The 15,084-nt window shown below is 44.3% G+C and overlaps 1 protein-coding gene across 2 annotated transcripts in view; it reads left to right on the top strand.

Annotated features, from left to right (window-relative positions):
* LOC129385030 (uncharacterized) overlaps positions 1–9,255 on the top strand; it is a 47,228-nt gene extending 37,973 nt beyond the window's left edge. Inside the window, exons 3-4 of one of the 2 annotated variants that reach the window (XR_011894640.1) lie at positions 4,231–4,403; positions 8,387–9,255. Coding sequence is in view for 1 of the 2 variants with exons in the window: in XM_072288088.1 (XP_072144189.1) it covers positions 4,106–4,403; positions 8,387–8,580 (492 nt within the window). In the remaining variant the exon portion in view is untranslated. Of the gene's footprint in view, positions 1–3,186; positions 4,404–8,386 lie in introns of those variants that run through there. The other variant, XM_072288088.1, reaches the window with a different exon arrangement.
* The last annotated feature ends 5,829 nt before the right edge of the window (positions 9,256–15,084 follow it).

The following is a 15,084-nucleotide window of genomic DNA, read 5'->3' as shown; positions in this document are numbered from 1 at the left end:
CCGAACGTCAGAGGACTCAAATAATGTTTTCTAGTCGGTTGCCTCCATCCAACACCAAGTTTGTTTTCGCGCGATAGTAGCTAACACCGTATACTCCTACCTGTACCACTGAGCTATTTATTGCCGCCTGGCCTTGAGGCTACTAATAAATAACACCCTACCATCATTTGAATAAAAACAAGACTCGACAGGGGGCAAAAACGCCAGATTTGGCGTTTTGCCACATATACTCAAGAAAAGGCGTATAGCTATAAAGTTGAAGACATTACACACCAAAAAAAGTAACTTCATATGTTTGGATAAAAGCAGAGCATATTATACTCTAAAAATATGACACTATGGGCAAAGGCGGCATATTTATACCGTGAACTTGATACCATGCAACATGAACAAAGAACATCGCGAGTAGCGCACGTGCACGTAAAACAACAATCACAACGTGAGACAATGTTCACACGTTTTGTACGTACACACGACCGCGCCCAACCACAGCAGAGACAAGTTTTACAGTCTACTACGCCCGAATCTACCTGTAGCGACTGCCAGGTGGCCTGCTGAGCATGCATATACAGCGTCCTATCACACAGCGCATGCCCACAAAATGCTCTGGATACATTATGATTCTGGCGGTGTTATGGTTCCAAAAGGAAGATTTCTTGTCCAATAGCTCAGGTCGAACTTAGTGCAAATCTTTTCCTGTAGCTCACTCTGAACTTAATGTAGATCGAGGCGCCTTGAAACAGTAGGTGATGCACATAAACGCGAACGTGAGCTTGGACGGCAACACGCCGTCATTGTCATTACATCGCCTTCATGCCATTGTGATATGTATATCACAATGGCATGCGCTTCATTGTCATGTCATCGTCATCTCATGTCATGTCATTGTCACACCGTCATGGTCGTTTCATCGTCGTCCCGTCCACTCTGATTATTTTAGCATCGAGATCCTAGCTTCATCATTGCACTGTCACGTAATTTTCTTGTAGCGATCCCATGCAGTGTCGTCATCGGCGGCATGTGCATGAGCAGCAAGCTTATGTGGAGCGAGATGATTCCCATTGAATATGTGTCCAACCCGGATGAGTAACCAAGAACAGCGTTCTGAGGAGACACCAATAAAATCTTCGCTTCAACAAATTCCCACAGCCATATGGGATTCGTATACCTTTTTAATGCAAAGCATTCTTTTACACCTCCGAGGCACTTTGCGGACCTCTGTAATAAAATGAGGTGCATGGCCGACACTGCAAGCGAACCTCTTCTTTCGAGCACGGCAGCCGAATGCTATAACCAATAGGCCATAATCGCACGTATATCATCTCGTGCCTACTAGCTGTTTGCGACGTTTGGAACGTGCGCCAGATGCCATTTTACGGTGTTCTTTCCTCGTGGCGCTGAGACGCGTTGTTAGACTTCAGCGTCTCCGGGACAGCCAACATTCCCCAGTACTTTTCTCGTAAAAGCTTTTATTTTATTCTAAATTCTTAAGCCACGACATGAATATGAAGCACGCCGTAGTGGGGGACTCGGGAATAATTTGGAGAACTTTAGTTTATATAAAGTCTGCTCCAATTCACGGTACACGCACGTTTCTGCATTTCGCCCCAATCGAAGTACAGCAGCCGCAGCTGAGATTTGTTCTCTTAGTAGTACAATGCCAAGGGCACTAAGCCACCAAGGCGGGTATCCTCGTAGCAAGTAGCGCTATGTATATCAACTGTGCGTTGCTGTGCCACATTCATGATGGGCCGGGACGAAAAGATTTTAACATACACCTTATGATACAGCCATAGGTTACGTACGTTGATTTTTTATTGCGATAACGATTATATGGACACTCAAGGCGAAGTTCCGCCGTCGTCGTCGTCGCTGTGAGGTTCCGTATGAAGTGCAAGTGCAATAAGATCACGGCCGCATGCTGTGTAGTGCAAGGGAAAGCTGAGAAGGATGGTCTTCTCACGCTCGTGCCTTTTCATGCTCGCATGCGGGCAGCGCGCTGTAGGTAATATGTGGTGGGTTCAAAGGCTAGCCGACCCGACATAGCTTCGTATGCGCTGTGTTCTCGTGCGCCTAGTTCGCGTTGAAGCGACAGGCAGCACGAAGAGGAAGAGGAATTCGCTAGCTGCTCCTACCGCTCTTCATCACGTCAGTGTTCTGAATGAGATTGAGAGGTGTTCACGTTTGCCTGTGCGTGCATGACACAGTGCTTGTTATTTTAGTTAGTAAGCGAATGTTTACAGCAGTTGTAACCCTAATAGAACTACAAACCTTACTGAGTATAATTGTCTAATAATTTGCCATCGCAATCAATGCTTTGCCTTTCGGGCAAAAGTGCGAGTATTTTTCACCTGGACTTTCATGCTAGACGGGCAGCGCTCGCTCCGACTGTATGCTCTGACAGTTTGGAACAGTGTATGATGAATTCGAAAACAACCAAGCTGCATAACGCTCGTACTCATTGTGTCACCCACAACTCTCTTGTCTATGAAACCCCAGAACAAGTTTCTTAAGTTTTATTCTTTCAGACATGTAGACAGCAGCTAAAAGCTTGAAACGTTGTATTGACCTCTAATCGCTCTATTTGAGGCTTGATATGCACAGTCGTCGTAGTGGTCATGCGCAACCACTACTAACAAGAAAACTCTGGCCATTGCTGGCAGTCAGAATGAAGCCTATAAAATTAACAGGGAATATTTCAACAATCTTGGTGACAACTTACAACAAATGATAAAAAAATATAACCGCAGTGTGAATCCAAGAGCGCTAACCATGGGCTGTTCATCGAGCGGTGGTGACATAGTTTTTGCCAACCACGCCGAGCGCTCGCAAAGGTGCTTCCGGAACAACGTCATTCGAACACGTGCAAAGCCGGAGTTACATTGTGAGACGTGGTGAAAGCGCTGACCAAATCAGGACAGAAATCATAATGTGCACTGCAATCTGCAGTCGTTCTCAAATTCCCCTCTCGAAAAGAGAGCTCTTCGCTGCTGTGCCACTAGATGAGTTCACTGCCATAGCGATCGCTGAAGCCAGGTGGTAATTTTTTGTTAAAATTTGGGCACAGCACATCTCACTATGACATTAATGCGATTAGCATTGTATGCAGCCGGACGTATTCCTCCTCTTTGAGCTCCCGCTGCTGTTTGCGGCAGGGGCCAGATTGGCTATGGTCATATAGTACAGCAGAGCTTCCAGTTGTGAAAATCGCGAAATATCATGAAGGCCCTAGAAACATGTACTACGTCGTCCCTCCGATAGGAGGGCGCCAGATTATAGACGAATGTTTAGGCCTTAATCGCAAATCACAGCAGTAGTAGATTATTCGGTGTAATGCTGTTTTATGAGTTTACTGTGTGCCGCTTTGCCAGCATGTCATAAAACTCAAACATTCATCCACATACACTGCTACGACGGGCCCAACTGTGGAAGCCCCACAGGTGAAGGTGTAAACGTGAATTAATGAAAGGGACCGCTAAACTAGAAATGGACCTAATCTGCTGATGGGCGAAACTGGTATACCGCATCAGCTCAAAAAGTTGCGAGAGCATTGAAAGAGGTGGGCTAGTGGGAAGTAGAACCAGCTGACCCGGAACAGGCGCTGTAATGTACTCCAGCCTTCATGCGGCCCCCTCTTTTTTACTGCGAGAGAATATATCCGCAGAAACGCCGTGCAAGCCATGCACGAGGCATTGCGCCAAGACAATTGCCGTGCACTGTGCAAAAAAAAAAAAAAAGAATAAGAAAGAACACTCAGCGACAGGCAACCGCCATTGGATGCCCAGGGGACAGCGAGATGAGACGATATGCCTGAAAGGCACGAAGCTTCTCACCTCATCCACCACACTCCGGCGACCGAGCCTACAGCACCTCGGTGGGAATAGTAGTTACCGAATGCCTGCCTCAGGTAAACTGAAGATATGCAACGTGGATGCCAGGATTCGAACGTCGGGGCCTTCGTGAGTGCGAGCCTTGACTGATTTCGAGGCGCTTTGCTGCGTGCACAGAGATTGAAAATTATGCAAGCGTATTCAGAGAGTACGTGCTTCTTTATTTAATTCGATATGCAACATAGCGTAAACCTTTTATCATACTTATATACTATATGACTTGCCCACATTTCTATTTGCGGAGCCAGGGTTCAGCATTGGCAACAGTGAAGTTTCCGCTGTCTTCGTCGCGGTCAGCCCCGTCGACGGAAAATGACTCGTTCACGTCTGCCTCGTGCAGGAGCCGTGGCACCAAGAAATCCTCGGCCGCCATCCTGGCCGACTCCTTGGGCTGCGGCGATGACCTGGCTCCACGACTTTCCAGCTGGGTGAACACTACGACAGTGGAGGTGGAAATGGCGATCAGCAACCAGATCACCAGCGGTGGAACAACGGTCAGCCACGAGTGCTGCGGTGAGGAGCGGATGCAGAAACATTCATATAGTTTCCGTGATTTGCAAATGACGACTTAACCATATTTGAGGCGCCAGCGAGGACTCACTTAGATTCACGAATACATTGTTATCGTTGTATTTTGTCACTTGAAGCGATCCGCGGTCCCATCGTGCTGTTATTAGTTAAGCTTAGCGCTTCTTATATGTGCACACAGTATGCCCAGCAAAAAAAAGAGCAGTGAAACTTTGATTCCTGTGTCGTGAATCGTACCTGTTTGCACAGTCTGTCATGAGACTAGTATGGAGAACATCAACATCATTATAACCCTACGAAATCGAAAATACTGGTCGTCTTGTGGCGATCGCCATGTATTCGTAAGCTGCAACATATCCAGCTTTAAGTCGAGCGCACATGTGATGCATCCATAAACACTACCAAAATTCAAGCAGAGTCAAATCCAGATCACATCTGCGTAATGCGAAGCATGCGCAGCGTGGTATAGCCATATAAGTGTTCTGCAACGAACTGATTAGGAATGCAGCACATGGTTTGTGTTAACAAGTGTCCCATTTTCGCGTTTAGAATGAAGTTACACAAAACTCGGTGCAGGGAAAACACAGGGAAGGCGGGAGGTGGAAATCCAACACGATGATCAAAACAAATTTGTCGCCTTGAAAAAGACAAGTCCACTTGTCGAAACCTTGGCTCCCGTTTTTACCTTGTTCTCGTTTCGCTCATCGTCACAAAAGTGGGTGGAAAGTCGTTCACTGAGTATTGTTGATCTAAAGTACTACAACAAAGCTTTATCAGTCTGCTGGTAAGGCATAGAGTAAGGTTCACGTTCTTGCGACAGAGGTCGGCCATTGTACTTGTTGAGCGCGACAGTAAATGAGCGTCTCTGTGGGGACTGTAGTGGTCACAGGCTGTGTTGTCGGCTATTCCTACACCGAAGGCGTAGGTATTGGTGAACTTGACGCCCAACGATAATCTCTATCCCTTAGGAGCAGTTCTAGTAGTAACTGAAGATTTAATTTAACGCCGAGGTGGTGGTATACATGGTCTAACCCTTTAATTCTCATTATAGGAAACACTATTCAGAACTGTAAAGTATTTATTTCTCATGTTTATAAGGTCACTGGGAACACCTCGTTAAAAAATCCGAAGGTATAATCAGTGAATTAAACATCCGATGCTGCATATATGCGACACTGGGAAGTAATGTACAAAATGGATGCCAAGCCAAGCCAATGATATTCTTTATTTTGTACTGTATCGTTCGGCACGTATCACATAAAAGCTGGTACAAAACGTAAGTCTGCCTGTTGGCAGTCTACTGCCGTTAACATAGAAAACAGTTGCGGTCCTTGTTCAAACGAAGCATTACTCGATATTGTGATCAGGAGACATACGTATACGCCTTGGGCATGCCATTCAGCGGTTTTGCCGTACATTTCAGATGGGTCAGTGTTCCTACCTATCTGTTCTGACGTAGCGATGGATTTTCAAGCACATTTTTTGAGTGGTGCGGCATTCTCGATAGAACAACGCCCTGGTGAACGCTTGCGGTACAGGATGAGGCTCTTAGCGAGAGAGGAATCTTGGATAACTAATTATTTATCTATACACACCTAAACACACGCACGCACACACACACACACACACACACACACACACACACACACACACACACACACACACACACGCACATACATACATACACACATACACACATACATACATATGTACGTACGTACATACATACGTACGTACGTACGTACTGCAGCCCAATTAGGTTATCGCAGGAGTGGGTTTGTACAGTGAATATAACAAAATATTTTTCTGCACATATACACTTCATAACTGTAGGAATTATGATAATTTCAAGATAAAACATAAGATGAGTAATAATGAACGCAGCATGAATCAAATTGCCTTTTACAAGAATTTCTTTAAAGGCAGTGACCTAGTTTCACCTGTTAGTAAGTTCCATTTTAGAATCGTGCGAGGAAAGAAGCTATACTTAAATAGGTTAGTATGTGGTTGAAATTGTGCAAGGTTAAGTTTGTGGCTATTCCTAGTAGCTTTCAATTTATGAGGAGACAGATACTTGTTATTTAATGAGTAGCGTGGGGTGTTAGATTATGTAACAACTCAAGGCTTTCAGGATCACGGCGGTCGGACATAGGTTGTAGACCTAGTGGAACAAGGTCAGATGAAGTTGAAAAATCTCCAGTCATAACTGGGGTATATGAAACTGTTTGCTTTCTTTTGAACTGATTCGAGGGTGTTAATGTCAGATACTTTATAAGGGTTCCAGATGGGGCAATCATATTCGAGAATGCGTCGGATGAGCAATTTATGTGATAGCAGTATTGTTCCACGCGGAGCTTTTCGCAATGTACGATTTAGATAGCCCATTTTCGTTAGTTCTTCATTGCATGTGCATTCAATATGCCTTGACCATGACATGTTAGATGTGAAGATGAGGCCAAGGTACTTGTATTCAGACACCGTTTCAAGGGAAGATCCATTAAACGAATGGTTAAACAAAGAAACAGAAGGGCACTTGCTAAGATATAAAGGGGCTGTTTAAAGAAATACTTTATAACTTTATGTTCGTTGGCCATTTGTCGCACCACCTGCAAAATTGCGTAAACTAATCGTTCAGTGAAAGGTGGTCAACATTCGTGTTAATTACATCATATAACACACAGTCGTCAGTTTAAAGGCGGGTTTTTGCGGACATATAATTCGTCAAATCATTTATATAGAATAAGAACAAAAATGGCTTCAGCACTGAACCTTGGAAAACTCCGGACGTCTCACTACAGAGGAGTTTGAGGAATTACGTGAACCATACAGGGAACGGTTATATAAAAAGCTAGCGATCCAGTCAACCAAGGAAGAGTTAAGTATAGCGCGTAGCTTATGGAGAAGCTTTGAGAGCGTAACAGTGTCGAATGGCCTTGGAAAAACCTAAGAAGTTGGCAACGATTTGATTTCCACTGTCGAGAGCGTGTGAAATGTCATGCGAAAATTCTACGATCTGAGTTATTGTACTAAACTCGCGAACAAAACCAAGCTGGGCATCACTCAAAATGTTACTATTTTCGAGAAACTCCATAATATGCTTAAAGATTATATGTCCAAGAAGCTTACATGATTGAGACGTTAATGCAATCGACGACAGTTTAATGGTGATTGCTATGTTGCCGAATTTATACAAGGGAGGAATTCAACGGTACGGTATTACCGCAACGTTTTCGTGTAGCGATAACAAGGTGAAATTAAAAGGTGCGTTTCGCAAGACAGTCATGCACGGAACGTACTCCTTCTCCACGAACTTTACTTTTCAAATAATGGAGCGCCGCGATGATCACAAATCGACAGACATTTAGCGGGACGTATGAACATTGCTATATCCATACAACATGTTAGTGCGTAATATGAAGATTACGGACTGAAAACTAAAACTGCTATATAAACTAGGAACCTAAGTCGCTGACGCGCTATAGTATCGCCTCCCGGCACAACCGTGCCTCCCGCCAATTATAAAGGTGACATAAAAAAGTTGCCGATTGCATAGCGCAGTACAGTTAATCTAATGCAATTATTGCCAGCCCCGTAGATTGACGCGCAACGAAGATATATTGGTACATTGTTAGGCATCGAAATAATCGCATGCAATCTTTTTCCCGCATGAGAATTTTTCATACTGTTGATAAGAGATTTGGCGTTTATGTTTTGTCCAACCACGTTCTGTAAGCCTGTAAGCACGAGGTCACGTGATCCAATCCCGGCCACGGCAGCCCCCATTTCGATGGGGGCGAAACGCGACCATGCCCGTGAACCGCGCAGTGGGTGCCCGTTAAAGAACTGCAGGTGGTCGAAATTTAACTGGAGTTTCCTACTACGGCGTGCCTAATGACGAGATCGCTGTTTTGACACGTAAAATCTCGATTTTATATTGTACTATAGCCTTATGTCCCTCTATCGTACAGGGTCAGAGCTTCGCACCTTGGTTGATGGCTGCCCTTCCGATTTTTCATCGCCGATCTGCTCCTCTTCGTACGCGTCATCACCTGCACGGGACCTTGGGCACATGCCAGCTGACGAATCTTGCAGCGCCATGAGTCTTGCATCCGTGGATGCCACCATCTCCATGCTCCAGCATGAAGAATGCCATGCTGCATAAGAAACAGGAAGTGAAGTGGTTCACTAAGCATACTTCCAAGGACAAAGTTTACTTGCGAAATTCTGTAATTGTGGAGACGCACTGACTCACATGACACGGTGTCTGTAAATAAACAAACAATGTGTTCTACTGGCGTATGTGGGCCTATCACTTCAATATTTAGTGCTGATTATTTTCAAATTCAACATAATAATAGTTTAAATAGTGCAATGGTCCTGTTCACCATTCAAACCAACGGGCCGCAATGTACCCTGCGTTTATCATGTTTACGGTTAACATTCAAGCAAGGGATGGGTCGTGTGATTCCTCTAGAATGAAAAAAAAAAAAAATGTTCGCATCTGCTGAAAAAGGAAAAAAAAGAGCATCCTGGTGATGGTGCAGAGAAACATCAACGTTTCCTTTGCTTTAGACGAACAGGTCGAGGATTCGTGACGCGTATGCGGTTAATCGCGCGTAGAGTAGCCAGAAAGAAAACGGCCCTAAACGTTGCAATTAACCTGAGCTTTCCTATCTGGGAGCAGAAACTTCGTTATCAAATGTATTCTGAACAACGGTGCGCATCTGTGGCCGCAGATATGCGGGCACCTGCAGGGGAAGCCCGTAATTCTGAGAAAGGAAAGCACGAATGACGGCAAGAAGAACACAAAAGTTGATAACCGCTCACATCTTTCCTCGTTAGTCAATTCCTCCGGTTCGCCGGTGTCGAACATGCCAACAAGATTGTCGTTGTTGTCCTCCTGAGTGGCTGTGGCGCATACCCACAATGCGGGATTGGCCATGAATCGGGTGGTTAAATTATATCTATAAAAGACAAGGGAATTCACAATTCAAACGTTGGAGCAGAAAAAGTGAAAATTTTCTGTGTGGGAAAAAACCAATCAGAAGAAAACCGTGCGTAAAAATATCAAATAAATAAATAAATAAATAAATAAATAAATAAATAAATAAATAAATAAACAAATAAATAAATAAATAAAAGAAAGCTATGGTGATGAGGGGGGGACGATCAGTCTAACATGGTAATCGATTGATTTCGATTAAGTCATTTTGGATTGCCAATCAAACATTTCTGCTACTTAACTCACTAATGGAAGCTCCAAAAGATAGGATAACGGGCACTGATAAATTTAGGCCAATATTGAGACGCAGGATTTCCAGTAATCGCTTTCTTATAGCAGAAGAACGCCTGCAAGACAACAGACCAGATCTGCATAGATAGAAGCTCAACGTAAGTATACGGCAGCGCAGCAACGTGATGGGCACCTAATCTTTTCGCGTTTGGCAAAAGTCTCTGTGCCAAGGGCATAGAAGATGTCGGTCATATACAGAGTTGGTAATTGCGGAGCCTGATATTGCCTGCATAATGACACTCGAACGAAATCTAGCAGCAGTGACATGAGCGGTCAAAGGGCAATAAGGGAGAATCGGGACACTTATATGTGGCCCGATTCTCTAGCCAAGCCATAGATATATTGATGCATGGCTAGAGAATCTTCAGGTTCATTTATATTTAGAGCCATGACCAAGCACCCAAATTAACCGCACGCTTCTCAAGTACCCAGGTACCAATGAATGAAACGTCCTCATTACGCGAGAATCACGAGAAGCAGTAAGGGATGAGCACATTGATAACGAATCAGTGATTATCACAGCTCACGTAATTGATGGTGCTAATTTGCGTAATGCCAGCACCATTGTCATGTATTCAGCAAAAAAAGATCTGCATAATATCTGGCAGCCTAAGAGAAAAAGAAGCGGGGAAAATATTGCTACACCGGGCTTTTCTTGATATTGCGAAGCATCTGTAGCAATTACGGTGTTTGTTTGAAGGCCCTGCCGATGATACTGTAATATAGCTTCTAGAATACGATGTGGAAGTAATTTTTCGTTATTAAGAAAAATGTAATCAAGTTGAATATTCGCGGTAACAGCTCTGTAAGGAATCGGAAGTATATCGCATATGCATACGACCAGAGAGCCAAGTTATTGTTGCACGAATATAATTTGCGGAGTTTGCAACCGCATTCAGATGGCAATAAAGAACGGCGCAGGCTGTGAAATAAATAAGTTTCGAGAATGTTGCAGTGGTGATTCATAAATTCCCAAGAACATTTGCGGTGTCTAAAGCCGGAACCTGCACGGAACAGGAGAAACACGGGATTCTAGATAAAGAACAGAATTTGTAACAAATTAGGAAGGCCTAAACACAAACGTAATGCTTCTCTTTCTAACAGGATTAGAGGACGGGTCTCGTAGACTGGAGCTCCAAAGAAGAGCCCGCAACCAAATTCTAATACAGGGCGAACGTACATACGATAAACGATTAGGTGTGTATCCCTTCTCAATCCTGCTAGACGATTGCTCAGCCTACGCAATATGCCAATTGCACGGGTACCTTTCCTATATTCACATGATCTATGTATGTGCGCCAGTTGAGAGGGGTGCTATAAATCATTCCAAGGTATTTATCATACTCTACCTGAGGTCTTGAAGGTGATGAGACAATGAGATGTGCACTGTGTCCTGTATCAGAAAGACGAGAAAGGCACATTTGCTGGAATTTAGGAAAAAGTGATTAACATCTAACCACATGTCACGAGCGCAAAGGTAAGTTTGCAGTCGTTGGTATAACGTGTGGATATCGTTTGCGGCTGCGAGAAACGCAATGTCGTCTGCATAAACATAAGTTGTTACTTCTTTATAATAGGTAAGTGTGCTCATGAGAATATTAAAAGGCACCAGGGAGAGGACTGAGCCTTGGGGTCCGCCTCTCGTTTGTTCATACATAGGAGGAAAAAGTCGCTTTTGTAGAATTAAATTCTCTTTCACCTAAATATGTGCGAATACACGCTACTATATACCCAGCAGAACAAAAGTAGCTTCTGTAGCAATAAATTCTCTTTCAACAAAAACTAAGTGAATACACGCTACTATATACCCAGGAACACCACAGGATGTTAACCGATTCATCAATACAGTGTGCTCCAGGGTATGATATGCTTTAGGGACATGGAGAGTCAATAAGGCAGCGCATTGCTCATGACGCCGAGCGAGTTGTGCTCGGCTTTCTAAGTCAACATGGTCATGTCAGCTGGAGCAGCCGGCCCTGAAACATATCTGACCGGGACTAATAATGAAATTACCAATATATTTCATCATACAAAGGTGAAGAAGCCTTTCAATATTACTCCGCTTGATATAAGTGTAACGGGCCAATTGTTGCCTAGTATATACCCTCACCCTTCTTCCTTAAGCATCATTATTGCATTGGCAAGCTTCCACTGCAGAGAAATCCAAGCACCTTCAATTGTCTTCGTCCTCTACTACTATAGCGACGAAAAACCAGTTAAGTCATCGTTTTCGTTCTGCAACATGTCTCATTCCTCTGCTTCGGATCAACGAAGCTCCAATTAGCAATCAGCCCCTTACCCCTGTTCAATGACTCCACGGCTGCTGCAATGACTTGCATTATCAAGCAGAAGGATGCATGTGACGAGAAAGCGAATTCCAGCAAACTGAGTACACCGTAAGTACACATTTTAAGGAGCTTTTACGTTCTCCTCCCTCGAAAGCGAACTTGAGCTATCCCTGTAGTGATCGCGCGGGTCGGCGGCAGCACTTGCATAAGCACGGACAGTGATCTGAGTGACTAACCGGCGCATTAAAGGTAAGCACGGGCACAATGGCTGTGCTAGCATTTTACTGTCTCAAAAGACAGCACCCGCAGTCCACTTATTACAAAGAGTAAATGAACAGCCATACTTGCAGTAGCACGCGAAGTGATGCATGAGACGAAGCAGCGGTTTCCAGAGAAGTGATTACTTTAAATTATGGGGTTTTAGGTGCCAAAAGCACTTTCTGATTATGAGGCACGCCGTGGTGGAAGACTCCGGAAATTTCGACCACCTGGGGTTCTTTAACGCGCACCTAAATCGAAGTACACGGGTGTTTTCGCATTTCGCCCACATCGAAATGTGGCCGCCGTGGCCAGGATTCGATCCCGCGACCTCGTGCTCAGCAGCCCAACACCATAGCCACTGAGCAACCACGGCGGGTAGAAGTGAGTACTTTAGAGAGAACTTACATTACATGGCTAAGAAGATATTTTGTAGGCTATAGGCGAACGGCATTCTCGTTTTCTTTAAAAATTAATCTAGGCCCATTGGCTTATTAATCGTGTAACCCTGCTTAAGAGCGTGCCCGGGGAAAATTCATTTGTGCCTACTCGTTCATTTATTGCGTAAATGTGGGTCCGCGCGTCTATGGGGAGTGGTTTAAGCGATGATCTAGCAGATTTGAGCGAACTTATTTTACGCGGCTGAGATGATATTTCCCAGGGCTATACTGTTTTTTCGATTTTCTGAGGAAATTCATTTGTGCCTATTCGTTCATTTATTGCGTAAATGTGGGTCCGCGCGTGCGTGGGGAGTGGTTTAAGCGAAGATCTAGCACATTTGGGCGAACTTATTTTATGCGGCTGAGATGATATTTCCCTGGGCTATAGCCTTATGTTTTTTCGATTTTCCGAGAAAACTCATTTGTGCCTATTCGTTCATTTATTGCGTAAATGTGTGTCCGCGCGTGCGTGGGGAGTGGTTTAAGCGAAGATCTAGCACATTTGGGCGAACTTATTTTATGCGGCTGAGATGATATTTCCCTGGGCTATAGCCTTACGGTTTTTTCAATTTTCCGAGGAAATTAATTTGTGCCTATTCGTTCATTTATTGCGTAAATGTGGGTCCGCGCGTGTGTGGGGAGTGATTTAAGCGAAGATCTAGCACATTTGAGCGAACCTATTTTACGCGGCTGAGATGATATTTCCCTGGGCTATAGCCTTACGGTTTTTTCAATTTTCCGAGGAAATTAATTTGTGCCTATTCGTTCATTTATTGCGTAAATGTGGGTCCGCGCGTGCGTGGGGAGTGATTTAAGCGAAGATCTAGCACATTTGAGCGAACTTCTTTTACGCGGCTGAGATGATATTTCCCTGGGCTATAGCCTTACGGTTTTTTCAATTTTCCGAGGAAATTGATTTGTGCCTATTCGTTCATTTATTGCCTAAATGTGGGTCCGCGCGTGCGTGGGGAGTGATTTAAGCGAAGATCTAGCACATTTGGGCGAACGTATTTTACGTGGCTGAGATGATATTTCCCCGGGCTATAGCCTTACGGTTTTTTCGATTTTCCGAGGAAATTAATTTGTGCCTATTCGTTCATTTATTGCGTAAATGTGGGTCCGCGCGTGCGTGGGGAGTGATTTAAGCGAAGATCTAGCACATTTGAGCGAACCTATTTTACGCGGCTGAGATGATATTTCCCTGGGCTATAGCCTTACGGTTTTTTCAATTTTCCGAGGAAATTGATTTGTGCCTATTCGTTCATTTATTGCGTAAATGTGGGTCCGCGCGTGCGTGGGGAGTGATTTAAGCGAAGATCTAGCACATTTGAGCGAACCTATTTTACGCGGCTGAGATGATATTTCCCTGGGCTATAGCCTTACGGTTTTTTCAATTTTCCGAGGAAATTAATTTGTGCCTATTCGTTCATTTATTGCGTAAATGTGGGTCCGCGCGTGCGTGGGGAGTGATTTAAGCGAAGATCTAGCACATTTGAGCGAACTTCTTTTACGCGGCTGAGATGATATTTCCCTGGGCTATAGCCTTACGGTTTTTTCAATTTTCCGAGGAAATTGATTTCTGCCTATTCGTTCATTTATTGCCTAAATGTGGGTCCGCGCGTGCGTGGGGAGTGATTTAAGCGAAGATCTAGCACATTTGAGCGAACCTATTTTACGCGGCTGAGATGATATTTCCCTGGGCTATAGCCTTAGTGTTTTTTCGATTTTCCGAGGAAATTAATTTGTGCCGATTCGTTCATTTATTGCCTAAATGTGGGTCCGCGCGTGCGTGGGGAGTAGTTTAAGCGAAGATCTAGCACATTTGAGCGAACTTCTTTTACGCGGCTGAGATGACATTTCCCTGGGCTATAGCCTTAGTGTTTTTTCGATTTTCCGAGGAAATTAATTTGTGCATATTCGTTCATTTATTGCCTAAATGTGGGTCCGCGCGTGCGTGGGGAGTGGTTTAAGCGAAGATCTAGCACATTTGAGCGAACCTATTTTACGCGGCTGAGATGATATTTCCCTGGGCTATAGCCTTAGTGTTTTTTCGATTTTCCGAGGAAATTAATTTGTGCCGATTCGTTCATTTATTGCCTAAATGTGGGTCCGCGCGTGCGTGGGGAGTGGTTTAAGCGAAGATCTAGCACATTTGAGCGAACTTCTTTTACGCGGCTGAGATGACATTTCCCTGGGCTATAGCCTTAGTGTTTTTTCGATTTTCCGAGGAAATTAATTTGTGCCGATTCGTTCATTTATTGCCTAAATGTGGGTCCGCGCGTGCGTGGGGAGTGGTTTAAGCGAAGATCTAGCACATTTGAGCGAACTCATTTTACGCGGCTGAGATGATATTTCCCTGGGCTATAGCCTTAGTGTTTTTTCGATTT

Source organism: Dermacentor andersoni, chromosome 5 (genome assembly GCF_023375885.2).
Source record: "Dermacentor andersoni chromosome 5, qqDerAnde1_hic_scaffold, whole genome shotgun sequence".
NCBI classification, from domain to species: Eukaryota; Metazoa; Arthropoda; class Arachnida; order Ixodida; family Ixodidae; genus Dermacentor; species Dermacentor andersoni.
This window is presented reverse-complemented; position numbering and strand designations above follow the sequence as displayed.